General features: G+C 40.3%; 1 protein-coding gene across 2 annotated transcripts in view; it reads left to right on the forward strand.

Annotated features, from left to right (window-relative positions):
* The window catches only part of SFMBT1 (Scm like with four mbt domains 1), a 79,565-nt gene extending 62,389 nt beyond the window's left edge, over positions 1-17,176 (forward strand). For both annotated transcript variants that reach the window (XM_063348128.1, XM_063348130.1), the window contains exons 12-21: positions 383-496; positions 1,875-1,917; positions 3,186-3,250; positions 4,727-4,866; positions 6,760-6,869; positions 8,577-8,752; positions 9,514-9,692; positions 9,879-10,124; positions 10,620-10,748; positions 11,635-17,176. In XM_063348128.1, coding sequence (XP_063204198.1) covers positions 383-496; positions 1,875-1,917; positions 3,186-3,250; positions 4,727-4,866; positions 6,760-6,869; positions 8,577-8,752; positions 9,514-9,692; positions 9,879-10,124; positions 10,620-10,748; positions 11,635-11,775 — 1,343 coding nt within the window. In that variant the 3' untranslated portion in view covers positions 11,776-17,176. The remainder of the gene's footprint in view (positions 1-382; positions 497-1,874; positions 1,918-3,185; positions 3,251-4,726; positions 4,867-6,759; positions 6,870-8,576; positions 8,753-9,513; positions 9,693-9,878; positions 10,125-10,619; positions 10,749-11,634) is intronic.
* Positions 17,177-17,603: the final 427 nt, after the last annotated feature.

Below are 17,603 nucleotides of genomic sequence, written 5' to 3' on the forward strand. Positions count from 1 at the left end.
TGACTTGCATTCTGAGCAAGCTTTGACCAGACCTAGGAAGAAAACTTTTAATAGAGGTTCTTCATTAAGATAGAATAGGCCTATGTCAGCTGTTCTCCATTATAATCCCATTTCTTGATTGGAAGCACATCAGCATAGACTTACTATGCACTGTGCATCTCTGCTAAACTGTGGATGGCAAACTCCCATCTCCAGCCTTTAGGAGGAAGCAAAGTAAAGAATCTGGTCAATAAAAGGGGATGAATTAACAATTGATAGTGTGTTCCAGATATGCCGTAAGTAAAAGCAGCTTCACTGGCAAACATATAGCAAGCACTAACCAAATGAGGTTTTTTTTTATTTTTATGAGTTGTTTCATTTTTTGCTTCTCTAAACTGAACAGGCTCCAAGAAGCCCGTCCCTGACTGTATAGTGAGCGTGGAATCAATGAATATATTTCCGGTGGGTTGGTGTGAGACGAATGGATATCAGCTCAGACCTCCTCGCAAAGCAATAGGTATCAGTTCTGTTCTATTTGCAATGGTTAGCTGGGTCAGTAGAGGTGGCGAGACCTTCAAGAGCAGGCTACTGCATTGCTGGCATCACTGAATTTGGAAACATTCACCATGTACACAGAATCCATGCCTTGTGCAACTGTTCTCCTGGCTGTTAGGTGCAGTTGGAATCCATACAACTCCAAAACAGGCAGTGTTGGCTTGAGACCTTTGCATGCTGTGTGTGCACGTGGAAATGATCTGTTAATCTAATAAAGAAGTCATATCTGTGTGTATGCACGCACCCCCACGCTGTGCATATACTTTTTTCTGAGCTGTTCTTGCCATGTGTCTGACCCTGATACTGATTTTACGCTTGCACTTGCGCAAGTAAAATTAATGCCATAACAAAACAATGTTGAGTGTGTATACGTTTTGGCGTTGAAATAAAGGGGCCTAGCTTTCTAAATGGGCCAGGTGGTTACGATCCCTTAATAACAAAATGTTGAAAAGTTAATCAAACCTGTTTTAACTAGTAGGTAGCATACAGTAGTGTCGTCTCTCAAATGGTGAGCTCTGTTTATTAAAGTTTAATGGGAGCTGGAGAAACTGAAGAATTTTCTGAATGTTTATTAAGTAAGATAATAAAATTGTAAGATTGGAATGAGCTGCCCCTTACTGGAAGTCAAAGCAAGAGAAACTTATCTGAGACATGTCTGCACTGCAACGGACTGAGGAGGAAGCAGGGGAAACCTAATTAGAGAAAAGATGCTTTAAAAAAAAATCCAGACATTTGTTGGGGACAAAGCCTGAAATTGCAGAAGAGGCACATCTTGCATTGCCTTGTTTAGTATTATTACCTTACTGTGAAAGCCCGAATTAGGAAGTGCACCCATCACCTAGTTGACTTTTAGTTGCAACACTGTTTTTTCTCCATAGCAATTGCCTTAAGTCGTAACATGTTTCTAACCAGCTGATTTCGTTCCATTTCGTGGTTAAACAGGATTGAAGTTCCCTGTGCCAGTAGAGTGGCGAGTTGGGCCTATGAAGCTAACCTTTGGTTAGGTTTCGGCACCTTTGGGTGCTGAAAAGGGAAGCATATCATTCGTTTTTGGCTGGTATTAAAGGTAGTTTAGGGACTATGATGCAAAGAAAGGTGTGCAAAAGGTGAGATTTCCTAGAAGACTGGGTATATGCGTGCCTGATTTAATGAACTTTTAGTGAAAATTGAAGTAAACCTTTTGGGTTACTTCACGTTACAGGGGCCAGCATGTCTCTAGTGCAGATGGGTGAGCTATCTTAACACTGGGGGGACTTTGAACATAGATTCTTTTTGGCGTATAACTTAGAGGAAATGAGTCTACTACATATATTTTTATATTTTCGTCTTCTTCCTTTCAGTAAACAAGCAGAAAAAAATTGCAGTAGTTCAACCAGAGAAACAGTAAGTAACAGGTTTTTTTCTTTTATTTGTTATTGAGGTTTGGGAGGGGTTTTTTTCTTTTTCTGATTGGTAAATCATGTTTCTCAGGGGAGATTTAGCTTTACAGAAGTGCTATACTGAGGGTTGAGAGATTCCACAATCCGTTTATCTTAATGCTGGTAGTTGGTGTTGATGTAGAAAAAGACCTCTTGCACTGCTCTAGTAGGAGATAGAAAGCATGGAATTTGTTTTTTAACAATGATAGTGCAGCCAAGATGAATTATTGAATAGGTCGAGTCATTGAAGTTCTGGGGTTGAAAGTGTTGCTCTTTCATTTCTAAAAGTTTGCAGTATCTGTGAGTATTGGAGGGCGTTTAAGAAAAAATAGCCTGATCTTAAGACTTTGTAAGATTGGGCTTGAGCCTTTTTTTTTTAATGGCGATTATTAGGGAAAATAAATGGATTCCCTTTTGGATGTATTCCCAAATAATACAGTTTCTGTAATGTAAATATGCTTAGAAAATGTGGCTGCCTTAATGTGTAGCTGTGATTTTGCACAGTTGATCAGAAAATTTGGCTTTAGTGTGAGTTATTTAGTAGATTAACTTCTAATAGTTCCTTCCCAGATTAAATTTGTCCCAGACTAGCCAAAAAGGAGAGTTCTGCTAATACCTATAATTCATCTATAAACTCTCTGTCATGCATATGAAACTCCTTCATGTGAGCCTGCTCAGAAACGCTCAGTAGAATGCCTGACAGTTTGTTTTATTGACTCTTACAGCTTGACAAACACCAGATCTGTCAGTAGTCTTGCCAATGTTTTCATTGCTCCTAAAATACTGAGCAGGCTGTTTTTCCATGATTTGTAATTGGAATTCTTACTGGAGTAGTTGAGTCATTTTGGTTGTATTTCGTTTAAGACCCATCTTTTTCAAAATGCCTAAGGTAAGACTGTACTCTGCCTTGGGCCATGAAGTGTGAAATGAAGTTAAAAGGAGGCAGACAATGTAAAGTATTGTCAGTGGCTTTGTGTGGTGTCTTCATCAGCATGGGAGCCCATGTACTTCAAGCAAGGAAGGATGGGTGCTAGCTGTAGGAGTACAGTAGTCCTTTCCAAATTGAATTTGATAGTCCTTGCATGTTATTATTGTGAAACAGTGGAGGTATAAAAAGCAGATTAATAGGCTGGGCCTGGAGGAAAAAAAAACAACTTAATGGTTAGGTTTTAGTAACTGAGAGGTGACTATCCTTACCATCTGTCCCTTTTCCCCATCTTCTTTTCATTTCAGAATTTTGTCTTCAAGGACAGTTCACGATGGCCTAAAGAACCAGGAACTGAACTCTTCTGACTCAGGTATTGATCAGGGAGGGCAGGCTAACAAAGACAAAACCCTGTAACAGTTCAGCTGCCTCATTCTTCAGCTGCTCAACACCCTTCTGTTAGGAGAAGGGAGGGGAGCAAAGGGTTTGAAGATTTTCATCCCTTGATGATTCCTTGAACTTCAAAAAAGAATGAAACAAACAAAACCATACAATTACTTGTGTCCTGCAATTGATACCTTCATTAAACCTGAAAATTAGATTTTTTACACCAGAACTTCCCCCCCTCCCCAGCAGAGGATATGTGGAGCCAAACGTGTACTATGACCTATGCAGATGATTTTTTTTATTGTCACCTGTTATGTTTAATAATGTTGGGAGAAACATAACAGGCGCACTGCATCTGTGCTCTTGAGTTGTGAGATTCTAGCTTTGGGAAGCAGGTTTGTCTGTTTTTTATGATAACTCCATCATTATGATAAACAAAAGCAATTCAAACAGTAAACTGCTTTGTGTGCCAGATGGCGAAATCTAATAATTTTCTAAACTGTTGCAAGAATGAATATGATGAATAAGTACATCTGCTGGTGAAACAGTCATACACATCTATCTGGCAACAAAATGCTTCTTCTGCTGTTTTCTGTACAGTTAAATGCACATCTGAAGTTGCACCAAATGCAAGCTTTATAGAACTGATTCATGCTTGCTTAGCATTTTAATTGGCTTTTAATAGACCCATAATGTAAATTTGACTTCGTTTGTTTATCTGCCAGTTATCAACTACTGAATTTAAGATCTTTAAGTGCTAGTGTTGCTCAATCAAGAAAAACTACAACACTGCTAGGGTAAAACAATTTTATATTTATACATAAGTATCTTGCAATACATATTACACATAACTTTAATTTTGAGCGGCGTTGAACGGCTTAATAGGTTTAGAAAACTTGATGTCACTTCATCAAAGGTCACATTATCAGTTGCTGTACCTTTTGTTTGCTGATTGAGGGAAAAGAGTCTAAAAATGCAAAGCAATGTGATATTGCAGTTTAGGATAAACAGTGGATAAACTTTGCCAGCTTCTCTGGTGGCGGAAGTTTGGGGCAGAGATAATTACTTGACTGGGAAATGTATCCATAATTGCTGTGTAGGAAATGCTTCTGCTACCAAAACGTTGGGACTGTCGTCGTCTTGGCTGTTGTCACGGCTGTAATACCATGAAGCATCAGACTAGCCAGGAAGAAATGTTTCTCTTCTGATAAATGACCAACTTTATTTCCTATAGTTTGACAATTTGCAAGAACACCTCTGAAGTATGAAAAATATCTTGGCAACATCGAGCAACTAGTGCTGTCATTGCAAATGTGATGCTGAAACTACCCCAAATTCGTGTCATTCAAGACCTTTACACCTCCCTTTTTACAGCAGGCAAAATATTACGTACTGCAAGAAGTTGTTCTTTGCTGGGGAAATTGTAGCGTGTGATTTGAATCTTTACTTTCTTGTTTCTCAGTGGTAATTAATGGAAAATACTGCTGCCCAAAGATCTACTTCAATCACCGGTGCTTCTCAGGGCCTTACCTAAACAAAGGCAGGATTGCAGAGCTTCCGCAGTCGGTGGGACCTGGCAACTGTGTTCTTGTTCTGAAAGAGGTGAGGTGGTCGTACATAGTGGACCCGCGTATAGCAGTGTGTCATCAACGCTAGAGTGCCTCTCTAATTATAGATGAGTAGTTAATAATTTTAAGCTGATAGTGAGTAAAGAGTGGTTTTTGTATAAAATCAAGTATAAATCACGAACTGTTCTATGAATGGCTGGAACCTCTGGTTTATCTGAGTTACAGTCAGCCTTCACTGCTAAACTTTATTTTAGGTTAAAAGAGAGTAACCTGTAATTACCACAATCAAAGGACTTAGTATCTTTTTATAGCTGTAATAAATGCATCAATTTTAATTAACAGAATTTAGCTTCAGATAATCACAAAACTCCTTTACAGTTTGCACTGTTGATGTTAAAACAGAGGAAATACAGATTTTATTAGTAGAGATGGCAAACTGGTTTTGGTAATTGGAAAATTAAAAGAATTCTCTGTGTTTTTTAAGTTGGATATGATTTGCAAAGATCAAATAAAATTGTGGTTTTGCCTTCTATCCTAACTGAGGGAGGGGAAGAGGGAGGAAAAAGCCATTCTTTAATGGCAAAGAGCCTCTCCTCCAGAAGGTGTTTCACAGAAAATTTACAGATACTTTAATGCAATAATTATTTTTCAAAAATCTCAAAAAAAGGTCATGGGGTGGTTATTATCTGACCTGAGAGGCTGAAAGTTTCCCGAGGCATAACTATACGTGCACACTTCAGCTCTCATGAAACAATCACTTTAAATGCAGGAATTGGCTCAACATCTGTGGAATCTTTACCTTCCCTACCACACGCCATAACTGGGAGAGACCTTAAGAAAGGTCTCACACAATTTCTGGCACAATTGCTCTAAAACTAGAGTCCAGCAGACAAGAGTCATGCTCATTATTGAAAAACTTCCATTTTTGCATGCAGAAAAGTACCCCATCCTTTCTGCAAGTTTCAGTACTCTCATGTGAGCACTGCAGAAGAGCAAGTGTGAAATTCGGTGGCAGCTTCATTTAACCTTGAAGGTTTAACCTGCTTCACTGCCTCAAAGCATAAAGTATGCACAATTCCTCCTGATGTAAAGATGCTGAGTGTTGCTAAAAGTTCAACCAATATGCTTAGTTGTATTCATTTCCATTATGCCTCTTGCTCAGTGTATGAATCCTAGAGTAAGTTTGTTACTTGCATTATATTTAATACTCTTCTTTTGAACTGTAGACCTCTGGACTGCTGCGTTAGTAGGACAAAAGCTGCAAGTTTCTTATGTCAGGGTTCTGATGCACCCAATTTGGGAATGATTTGGAATAAACACGTACTGAAAATAAGAAATACAATTTGAATGCATGTTTTCTACTGTCTGCCACTAACTTCAGGCTATTCACAACTTCGAGTTACTTTACAGGTCCAGAGAAATTCTTATTTTATTATAGTACAGGTCTTAGTGTGGTTCATGAAAGCAAAACAGAGGAGAGCTTAGGATTCTGCACTGATTTTGTAGCAAGTAGTGGGTTGGCAGGCAGCAAAATCCTGCAGGTTGTTTTGGCACACCTTCACATGTCAAACAATCTTGAAGATAATCACTCAGATTTACCCAAGGTTATGCAAGTTTTGTGGTATTCAGCCCCCAGGGTTTAATTTAGTGACGTGTAATTCAAGGGCAATGACTTGGAAATAGCTAGATACACTCTTGACTCTGCAGACAAATCCCGAAGGTTTGGCGAGGCCCAAAGTGTCGGCTGCTCTCAGTTTTCATTTTGGCAGTATCTGGAGGTGTCTGTCATCCTGCTGTGAATGAGTGCTTTGATGCTAGATAATTTGGATGAATAGAAGTAATTTCCTATTCTACTCTGGCACTTTAAAACAGATTTATTGCACAAATAACTTAAATGTATTTTCTCTTCTTCCCTCCTTCACCGTAGGTTCTCACTTTATTGATCAATGCAGCTTACAAACCTAGCCGTGTCCTGCGAGAACTGCAGTTGGATGAAGAGGCCGCATGGCATGGGCATGGAGAGACCCTGAAAGCCAAGTAAGTTCTTGTCCTGTTCCCTGCTTAGCTGCTCCCAGTGGCGAACTTCTCTGCAGTCTATGCTTTAACTTCGCACATTTCAGAGAAGGAAAAATGACTTCTAGCATATCAACATGTTGACAGCCATTAAACTGACAAATCTTTATAAACTTCTTTATGGATGTCTGGTGAAGTGCGTCTGATTTTAATGCTCCTTAACATGCCAGGTGTGCTCTGCTACCGACTTGTAAGCACCTAGTGGTGAAGTAAGAGTGGTGTGGTACTGGTACAGCATAGCATGTACACTGGCAGACCTGCGGGTGAGGTTTAAGATAATTTAATTCACCTGAAGATAGTTGTCAGCATTTTAAAGCAGAAGCACACGCTGCTTAGGAAGCTTCTCAGCTTCCATGGCACTTCCACACAAATTTCTCAATGGAAGAAGATTCTTCTGAAATTAAGTTGTAGCAGTCCTCTGAAATGGCCTGGCTTGGAAGTCTTTCTCCAGTAGCCTACCCTAAAGCACTCCCTAGTTTTCCTGCTGAGCTTTTTGGGTTGGAGCTTCTTTGTAAGATTATTTTATTAGGAAAAAAGCAGTGATCATATTTGGATATATTGGATAAATCCAGATATTCCTTTATAGTCTAGTGATGGTCTTGTAATTAGGTTACTGTGTATGTGTTCTAGAGATTAGATTTTCCCCATGTGCCATAGCACACTTTCCTACATAGTTTTGAACGTGTCAGCAATTCTTGTTAATTTTTCATTTCATGTGTAAGACACCTTTCCATGTGTTGAAGGATTGCTCTGGATTTGATGAATAGGAAGAGCATATGAAAGGTTAATGTAAATAGAAGATGTAGCTGAAGAATAGAGAAAAAAAAATCGTTTGGTTTTACTGAAGTTGCTGTGTGCTTTCTTTTGCCACAGTAGTGACACCAGGACTACCTGGACTATGATGATATAGCTCTTTTTTCAGTGCATTAACTAGATACTTGCAGGCCTGAGACATCCCTAATAGATATCAGCACGTGCCGGTAGCTGTGCTGGGAGAACAAAGCAGAAATGATGAATGACTCTGGCAGATATTTCACAGTGCGGCTCTGTCAGTGTCGTAGCAAAGCTGCTGAACAAAAAGAAATCTTTTCTTAATTTAAATCAAACAAGAGCAATATGTGGAGTCATGGCAAGTGTCTGTCCCTGACGCATTGTTCAGCAGTTAGATGAACGCCGATTGGAAATGTGACAGTAGTTCATTTGTTTGCCATAGTATATGCATAGAATGGCTCACTAGAAGGTGTCCGCTGTTTCCTTTATTAGCTGAATTGGTGCACTCTGTCTTGGTTTTAGGGCCCAGCTGTCTACCTCACAGTGGACACTTCTGCAGTACCATAAATACAAAGAAAGAACAAACCATCTGTGAACAGAGGAAACAAAACACCTAAGCTCTGGGATAGTCCTCTCAGATGGTGTTTTACAGTTGCTGGCAGGGCAGTGTTGCTGTGGTTGGTACTGCAGGCATCTCTGGTGCTGGTTTTGTTTCTTTGCTTGAGGACCTGTCCTAAGAGACAGGACTGCCTGTTTCCAGGACTTGTCAGTCCATCAAGTTCCTCATTGCTCAGGTTTTCCTTGAGTTTGATTTCAAAGCAATATTCTTGTACACCTCTCAATGAAGTACTTTTATCCTGGTAGTTAGAGGATGAATTATGACAATATTTTCAATGCTAGGTACAAAGGGAAGAGCTACCGTGCAACTGTGGAAGTTGTGAGGACGGCAGACCGGGTGGCAGATTTCTGTAGAAAAACATGCATCAAGCTGGAATGTTGTCCAAACCTCTTTGGCCCTCAGATGGTGCTGGATAAGTGTTCAGAGAACTGCTCTGTCCTGACAAAGACTAAATACAGTGAGTAGGCTGCTGATCTCAAACTGAGGTGGGGCTTGGGGTGTTATATTTTTGGTTTACTTCTGACTTTGGCCACAGAAGGAATCCAAAATCCATTGCTTTGCTTACACAAGGAGCAGCTCAAGCACTACATACACAGGCCTACAAAATAGCCGTGTGCCAGGGTGTAGAGGAGAAAAAATTAATTCTGTATTAAGTGGTAGAACTATGGCTTAACTTCTTGGTTTGTGCTTAAAGCTTTATCTTCTTAAGACAACTTTTGGGACAAGAACTGACTCTAATACTGTAATGTAGGTGGCACTGTAATTCTTTTACCAATTTGTTGTGGAACGAAATAAAACACCTTCAAGCTCTTTTCTTAGCTTTTAGGTTTTTAGGGTTTTTTTTAACTAACTTCAACCATTTGACACTGTGAGAACAAAAAATGCTTTGAGGCCATGTTTCAAAACTACAAAACATTACAAAAACTGTCATTAAATTGGACCAAATCTGTGGCTGATGATAAAATCTGATCATTTGGGGCTTCTCAGAGATAGAGGAATTAAATCTTTATTGGGCAAATAAAATTGATTAGTAACTCTTCTTCCTTAAACCAAATTGAAGAGGAAAATATAGACATACACATTTTGAAGTTTTGCAGAATTGGGATTTCCATTGTGAAATACCCTTCTGCTGATTTTCCAGTCCTGATGATGCACAAACATAACTAGTGACATTGAAGGTGCATTTCAACATGGTGCTCATTTCTTCTGTCCTGGTAGCACACTATTATGGAAAACGGAAAAACAAGCGGATAGGCAGGCCTCCGGGTGGCCACAGTAACCTGGAAGTAGCCATGAAGAAACCAAATAAAAGACGGAAGAGACGAAAACATTTTTTTGTTCATAAGAAAAAACGTTCTTCTACTTCAGTGGATAACACTCCAGCTGGATCTCCCCAGGTATGAGACTGCCAACCACGTTAGTAGGTACGATATGTGATCTTTGACCAGCTACATTTGAAACAGCAAACTGTTAGTTCCTTGTAACCTCAGGTTACAACTGATAAATGAGTGGCCTTCGTAGCTTTTGTCCGAAACTTCCCATTTTTTTTATTTCATCGCTTTTTTTTTTTCCTGCCTCGTCAGGGCAGTGGAGGAGAAGAGGAGGATGACCAGGATGAGATAGATGAAGAATCTCTGACTGAAGATAGTACCTCAGAGCACCAAGATGAATTGCTTGAGGAATCAGAGGTATCGGAGAAGAAATCGCTGTCATCCTCTCCTACACAGAGTGAACTGTCTCATTCCCTGGCTCAGGACCGAGACAAGAGGAAGAGGAAACTCAGGACCTTTTCCTTTTCTGATGATGAAAATAAACCTCCTTCGCCAAAGGTAACTTCGAATGTAGATTTGTGTTCTAGCTTGCTTACTGTTGGGCAAGCACAAATATCTTGGGCATATTAACCATCATACATGTGTTCTCATACTCTGTTACCCCATAAAGGGCATTGTGAAGACACTACAGAATAATTAAAAATCATTACTTTTATTACAGTCGTATTACAGGACTGTAGTATAGCCTAAACAGAAAGCTGTAGACAGAATGATTTCCATTTCTCAGCTGTTAGCACTCTTTGGTTCAACCTGAGCAGTGATGTGGTGTCGACCAAATCCTGGGTTTAGATCCCTGCTTACTGGCTGTAAGTGCTGTAGCCTCCACCCTCAGCACAGTGCTATTCTGCACACCTCTGCTAACCAAGAAACCTCTACAATTTAGAGCTTTATTTGGCAGCTGAATGTTTGAGTTGGGGGGGAGTAGAGGGGAGGGTTGGTCCATTGCATATGTAATATTTTGGGAATTCTTTTTGTGCTGGGCGGCTTGTCTAGGACATGAAGATGGAAGTTGCTGAAAAGCTGCAGCTGGACAGTAACCCTCTGGAATGGAGCGTGGCTGACGTTGTACGATTTCTCAAGTCCACTGACTGTGCACCGCTGGCAAGAATTTTCCTTGATCAGGTATGGTTTTCTGTCTGTTAAAATGTTGAATCTGTTACTTTGCTTCTTACCCTCTAATGAATCACAAGAAGAAACTAGTTTAAATTTTATAATAGGGTAGCAAGGTAACAAATACATGACAACCTTTGCATCCAGAACAACAGTTTGGGAGAGGAGGATTCAGGGAATAGCCAGAATTTTTCAGGTTTCTTAGTCCTCAGTGGAGGACGTTTTGGTCTGGGGGGCATCCAAATCCCAAAACTATAGAGAATGCCTGCAACCAAGCAGCATGAAGGCAGGAGCCTGTTTTCTAGGTGATATAGTTTTGCCACTGTGTTGATTTTTCCAGGTGATAAATGTTTTCCATTCTGCAGGCTAACTGCAGGTATCACAACGTTGTACAGCTGCCCAACAAGTGAACATTTTTGTGCTGAAGTAATGACAACTAGAGTACAAACATGAGTCAAGTTAACATTGTTCTTCTATCTTGGCTAAAATTTCCCATAAAAAACCCATCATCTATCAAAACTATTACTGGAACTGGAGATGAGTATGGTTTGTGATAGATGTTCCTTGTAGAACCGCTGTTTCTCTAGAAAGATGTGAAGGTTACATAGAGACTTTCTGCATTAAATTGTCTTTGTTTCTTCTACTAGGTTTATTTTTTAAAAATTACATCTCATGAGGTTCTGTCCCCTAGCCAGTGAATTTGAGCTTACATTTTAAGACAGGAGTTAATTTGTTGTGAGAGAGAGAGAGATTTTTTTTTTTTAAGCTGCCTGGAGTAGCATGAAAGAAACATCTGATTCAGAAATGGTCATGAATCTGAAATTACAGCAAGTCAAAGCTGAAGGAGCAGGGAAAATAAAAATGCAAAGTCACTAATGAGTCTTTTGTCTTCTGACAGGAAATCGATGGCCAGGCACTGCTGCTGCTGACCCTGCCCACCGTTCAGGAGTGTATGGACTTGAAGCTTGGGCCAGCTATTAAACTTTGCCATCACATTGAAAGGGTCAAACTTGCCTTTTACCAGCAGTTCGCTAACTGAGGAGCAGCCAAGTTGAAGTGGACCTTTGAAGCACAACTACAAAAACATGCTCCTTTCTCTCTAGCAAGGAAAGCCAAATGAAGTTAAACTGGGGCCCTGGTGACCTAAGAGCATCTGTCAGCCTCAGTTTTTCACTTTCACAAAAGGAAGACAACATCTGGAGCAAAATGCCAATGCAAACACAGGGGCTACTCTTCCAGCTGCCAGCTCGGGAACACAATAGTCTCTTGCTCTATGGTTCCCTTTTTTTAATGTATTTTTTAATGATTACAGAAAAGTCTCCTCTGGTGGGAAATGACATTTCAATAGTTCTGTTGGCACGGAACTTTAAAAGGAGCAACGGATCCTGTTTACGTTAGCATGTAGGCTGCCAGAAATAACCTTTCTCTGTTCCTGATGATTCACAGAATCCCCTTCCCTCCCTGTGGACAAACACTTGCTTTACCACAGCACTGGCTTTGGAATGTGCTCTTTGCACATTCGTGTGTTAATGTTGAGTTTTTTAATGAATTTGTTCATTGTTAGGACAACAATGTGGCCACAGGGTTCTGAATGTACAGTATAGCAAGAGTGTGGTTCCTTTTGGGGCTTTTTTGGTTTATTTTGGTTTTTTGTTTCATTGTTTGGTTTTTGTTTTGTTTTTACTACCTCTGTAGCTTGAACAGTAGAAGTGATGAACTAAAAAGGGAGGGAACTACTACTTCTGGACAAATCGTCTGTAGCTGCACAGCAGTCTCTCTTCTGTAGGCACGGCAGGAGTACAAACCAGTATCAGCGTGGAGAGCTTCTGGTCCAAAGCTTTAGCTGAAACCTGTGTAGGCTTAACCTGGATGTTACCTTTTTCTCAGATGTCAGAAAACTTAATTATTTTGCACTTCTCTTACAGATGGGCTGTAGGGAAAAAGGAAGGAAAGAGAAAGTGCCTTTGCATTTTCTATGTTTTGGTTGTCAGATAATTTTAATTTTTTTTAATTGTGAAGTTACTTCTTTTTTCTTACAGCAAACAATTGGGCCATGTACACAGAGCCTGTCAGCAGACTTTTGCTTTGCTACCTGAACAGCTTTTTAGGGAATAAACTAAGAAAACAGCAATCAGTGGAGGACTGCAGCTTAGCTCTGCCAGCGTTTGCATACTGGAAACTATCTTACGAGCATGACTTTGTATTTTTAACTATTTACAGCTGCTCAGGATCAGACTTGATGAAAGTGTGGGGGGTTGGGAAGGAGTTTGTGTGCTTTTTTTTTTTTTTTTTTAGAGCAAAGGAAAAGGACCAGAGAGACATCTAGTTCCATCAATAGACTCACAGTAGGATGAACTGCTGACTTTAATTTTCCAGGGTAATAAAACCCAATCAGCCACTTGCTGCATACCTGTGCTTTACAATTTAAGTAACAGGGCTTACCTTACTTTCCATTAAAGATGTGGGAAATCTGCATCAGGCTCAAGATTTGCATCAAATAAGTGTAAGGTTTCAGACGGCTCGCATTCGTTCTGTCTGTCTGTTCTCCGAGTATTGGAAGGAGCACAGGCAGGAGCTTTATGCATGCAGCCCTGGTCCTTTATCTCCTATTCAGATACATTTCTGCAGAAATCCCCTGGCATTTGAGGTAGGAAGGTGCTCACTGCAGGAATTTGTTTTAGAAAGATGCCTGTGCTGGTTTCTGATAAACACTGGTTACTCTGGTCAAATAGATTGATTCGCGGGTCTCTTAGGCCTAATGTGATCGGATATTCTGATGCTGTGAGCTGTAGGATGCAGCGAGGAGGTCATCTGGAAACCAAGAGCTGAGTTTGCATAATCTACGTGTCTGTATCTGCCACAGAGGTGTTGAGGGGGAGCTGCCTCTAATGAAAATTGTTTAGAGTAAGCAAAGCTAAATAACTGGGGTGTATTTCTTTTGCCCCTTAGAATAACTGCCTAATCAACTGCCTAGTCAAGGCAGAACTATTTACAGAAGTGCTAAAATCAGATAATTTTTTTCCATTCCAGAATCAAAACATAAATGTCAGACAGACGGTTTACTAGCTGAGTATTCTGGAGGGAGGGAGGGAGGGAGGGTGGGCAGTGTGTAGCTAGGACAAGTTTTTTTTTCTCCCAAGTTGTAAGCAGAGTCTGAAAACATAATTAAATAGAAATCAAAGTGCCCCCACCTTTCTTCCTCACACCGGATACGTGGCCAACAAATGGATGTTTTGGCTCTTCATGTTGTGCTTAGGTCATCTGCCTGTACTCCATTCCCTTGGGACAAGCTCAGTGATAAGCCATTAGGCCTGAAAAAATTTTTGAAAGGAGCATTGCTGCTTTGCTGTCAGCATCTTGTCTTGAGAAATTCGACCAGCAGAAAACTTCTGAGCTGGAAGATGATGCTTTTGGATCATATTTGTCATTCTTCAGGGTTTCCAGAATTCTATTGCACTGATGCCTAGCAGAATTGGCCTGCACAGCCAGGAGATGTTGCTTCCACCTTTCCCCGTGGACAGATAGATGTCTTTTTCAGTAGTTATCGGGAGAGAAAAGAGCTTTAAGGGTAGGTTAGTGAACCTGTTAACACGGCACCAAGGGTTTTAGGTACAAATGTCATACTTCTTTTTCTCACTAACTGAAGCAGTCAGCAGTTTGAGAGGTTAGTGGTATACTCACTGGTCACCTTTGGTGTGTTTTATAGGCTGGGTTTTTCTGCCTTGTTTTGGGAGGCACTGACAGTCTGGTCCCAATGGGATCTATTTTTGTTGAGATTTTCGGAAGGGATGTTTTCATTATTTGTGAAATGTTTTTATGCTGCACACGGGTACTGTACACTCTGTTTCCTGGAAAAAAGATGCACTCTGTTTTATTGCTGGATTTAAAAGGGATAATTGGGGCTTTGTCTTGATGGATGGTGTTTCTACTTGGCTCTGTTTCAAGTTCCTCTTTCTCTATGCGTGGCAGATAACACAACTGCACTTGTATTTGTTCATCTTACTCCAACATAACATGAAATCAGCTCACGTGCTGCTTTAGTTGCTCTGTTTCTTCAAAACTGGATTTTGGGTAGCCGAGGGCTGACTCTTGGCTTTGGGTGATACCGATGTTTCACGAGCAGGAATTGCTGGGACTGCAGTAATTTAGGCTTCAGGGATTTGTTCTGTCCTCTACCACATCCATTCACCATAAGATATGACAAAGTTGGAGTCCAGGAGAAAGGCAGTGGTGTCTTGCATAAATGTCTTCAGTACAAGAAAATGAGCCCTCCACTGGGCCTCGTGTACTGTTTATGTGGGTGGTAAAAGGAGATTACCCTTGGGCTGACCCATTGAGGGTTTGTATTCTTGCTTCTTTTACTTTCACATGCGTTGTACACTCTTGGTTTTGCACGTCATAGCGTTAGAAACCTGGTGGTGCCTCCCTGTGGCACTCGTACTGTGCTAAGCTTAGCCTTGTTAGGCAGAAAGATTTTTTTAGTTACTATAGCGTGGTTTCTGCACCACACAAGAAATCCATAATAGAGAAGTACTTGACCTGCAAGAAAGTCATGGAAGGTTAATGTGGTAGAATTGTCCCCCAAAGTGTGAGCAGTTTGCAGTCCGTCCTAAACTGAAAGCAATGCTTCCAGAACAGGAGAGGTACAGCACTGATCTTGGTGAATGAAGACTACTTTTTCTAACGCTAAACATTTCTGAGAGTTGCTCTTTGAGGAATGAAATAAAAAGCAGATTCATTTGTGTGTGGTATAGAACTCCAGGAGCATTTGCAGTCTCTCCTGGGATTACTGGAAACAGTACATACAGAGTTCGGGAGTGGTTGTTAAGATTACTTTTCTCGTCACAACTTTCAGCAGTATTTTGTTGTTGTTTTAGGATTTGCTAGTGTTTATTCTTGGTTACAATGATGCTTTAAAGGAGGGAAGGAGTACTTAGCTGCTAGGTCCACAGAAGTGTAAATATATTTACAGTTGATTGGACTGAGCACTCCATTCTTCTGTATAAAGTACAAAGACTCGGTACCTTGTTAGCAAAAGGCAAAGTGGCTTGCAAGATTTTTGAATGTAATGGAATGGGCTTCAAAACTATCATGCTCAAGTTGGAGACTGGATACCTTTGGACCAAATCTGTTGTTGGAGGAGAAGTTACTAGATGAAGTAGCCTTACCAGAAAGCCAAAAATACGATGATCCTATACAAAGCTACTCCTTAACCAGGCCTGTCACATAGTGGCAGACTGGTTACTGCCTACTGTGAGCTCAAATTACCTAAAATTAACTAAGCACAAAGACATAGGCTCTGTCAGGAGACTTCAGATGTTGGTTGAAGGCTCCTTTTTAAAGGGATTGTGTGCTGAACCCACATTTTAGAGTGCTGCCAGCCTTCCCCAAACATGCATGTAGCCTTGTTTTCAAAGGCAACCTTTTGGGTGAAGGATTAGAATGGGACTCGGGAACACCAGATACAACAAGCCTCTCTTATTGTTACGTGTTTTTCTAAAAAAAAAATAATAATAATTATCCGTATGAAATATAGCAAAAATGAGTTAAGGTTTTCGACACTTTGTCTCCACGGTCATTTCTAGCTTCCTCAATGTCACATCTGTTGTCCTGAAATGCACCAGACATATAAGTGGACTTTTCGATGAGAAGACAAATGTATTGTGTTAGGTGCAAAGCCAGCAGTGTTTGGCTCAGCTTTAAGCCATGGAAGCGAGCAGGTCTTGCGCTGAAAAAATTCAGAGGCAGTAGGTCTAACTGAGTTAGCACAAACACGGGCACAGAGCTTGTGGAAGTCCTCGAGCCTTGCACAGCTCAAGAGGAACAGGCCTTCTGCTTGAGACACGGGGACGGCTCGCTCAAGGTGTGTGAACGAACAATGGGTATCGGGGCACAAATGAATTCTTGCCCGCTCTGGAAGTTGTTGAGCACCAGTTTCCAAGAAACCTCGTGGAAAAAAAAATATCTGGAGGTGTCATGTTTCTCCTCTCCTCTTTCATTTCTGTATTTTTTTTTATTTCTTTTTAAAATAAATTTTAAATAATCTTTGTAGACAATCAGAGGTCTTGTAGGAGACTCTACCCTAAAGGGTACCTGCTCTCCACCTGTGGGCCTCTTTCTTATACTAACTCATTGGAACTGATGCACTTTTCCTGTATTTTGCCTTTTTTAATTAGCTGCTTGTTCTTAAACAAAGATTTAAATGCATATTGTGTTGTGTCCCTTCTGCTTGTTGTTTTATCTTTCTTTAACTTTTAAATATATATATATATATATATATATGCAGCGAGACTGAAGTACTACATGGAAGAGAAACATGCACAAGAAATTATGCCTATTAAGTCCCACCATTGTTTGAGCAGGTGTAACAATTTAATCAGAGGATTTTTTAAAAAATATTTTGGATGGATATTTTGCTTGTTTTGTCTGTAAATAGTGTACATAAGTTTGTGGTATATGACAGTTTTAAGTGGTTGTAAGAAAATTAAAAAAGATACTTAAACTGTTACTGATGGCGTTGGTGTTAATATAATGATAATTGCTGCTGCTTACTGTGGGCAATTTTCCGTCTTACAGAAGTGTGGGGAAAACTGTGTAGCGTGTTCCATGACTTGCATAAAAGGTAAATGCAGACCACGTAAATACCACTTGCACGGGCTTCATGTTAACAGCTTCATTGGGTTGTAGACAGATCCCTCAAATGCAGGAATCCTATTTCTCTAAGCCTTCTTCTAAGGTAACAGATTGTGTGTTTCACAGGATGCTGAAGCTAACCTACAAAAGCTGAGGACAGAACCTATGAATCAGAGTAATTTTCTTTTATGGCTTTCTTTGAACGTAAGGAGCTGCTTGGTATAATCAGAAGCA

The sequence above is a fragment of the Chroicocephalus ridibundus genome, chromosome 10 (assembly GCF_963924245.1).
Source record: "Chroicocephalus ridibundus chromosome 10, bChrRid1.1, whole genome shotgun sequence".
Classification (NCBI taxonomy): Eukaryota; Metazoa; Chordata; class Aves; order Charadriiformes; family Laridae; genus Chroicocephalus; species Chroicocephalus ridibundus.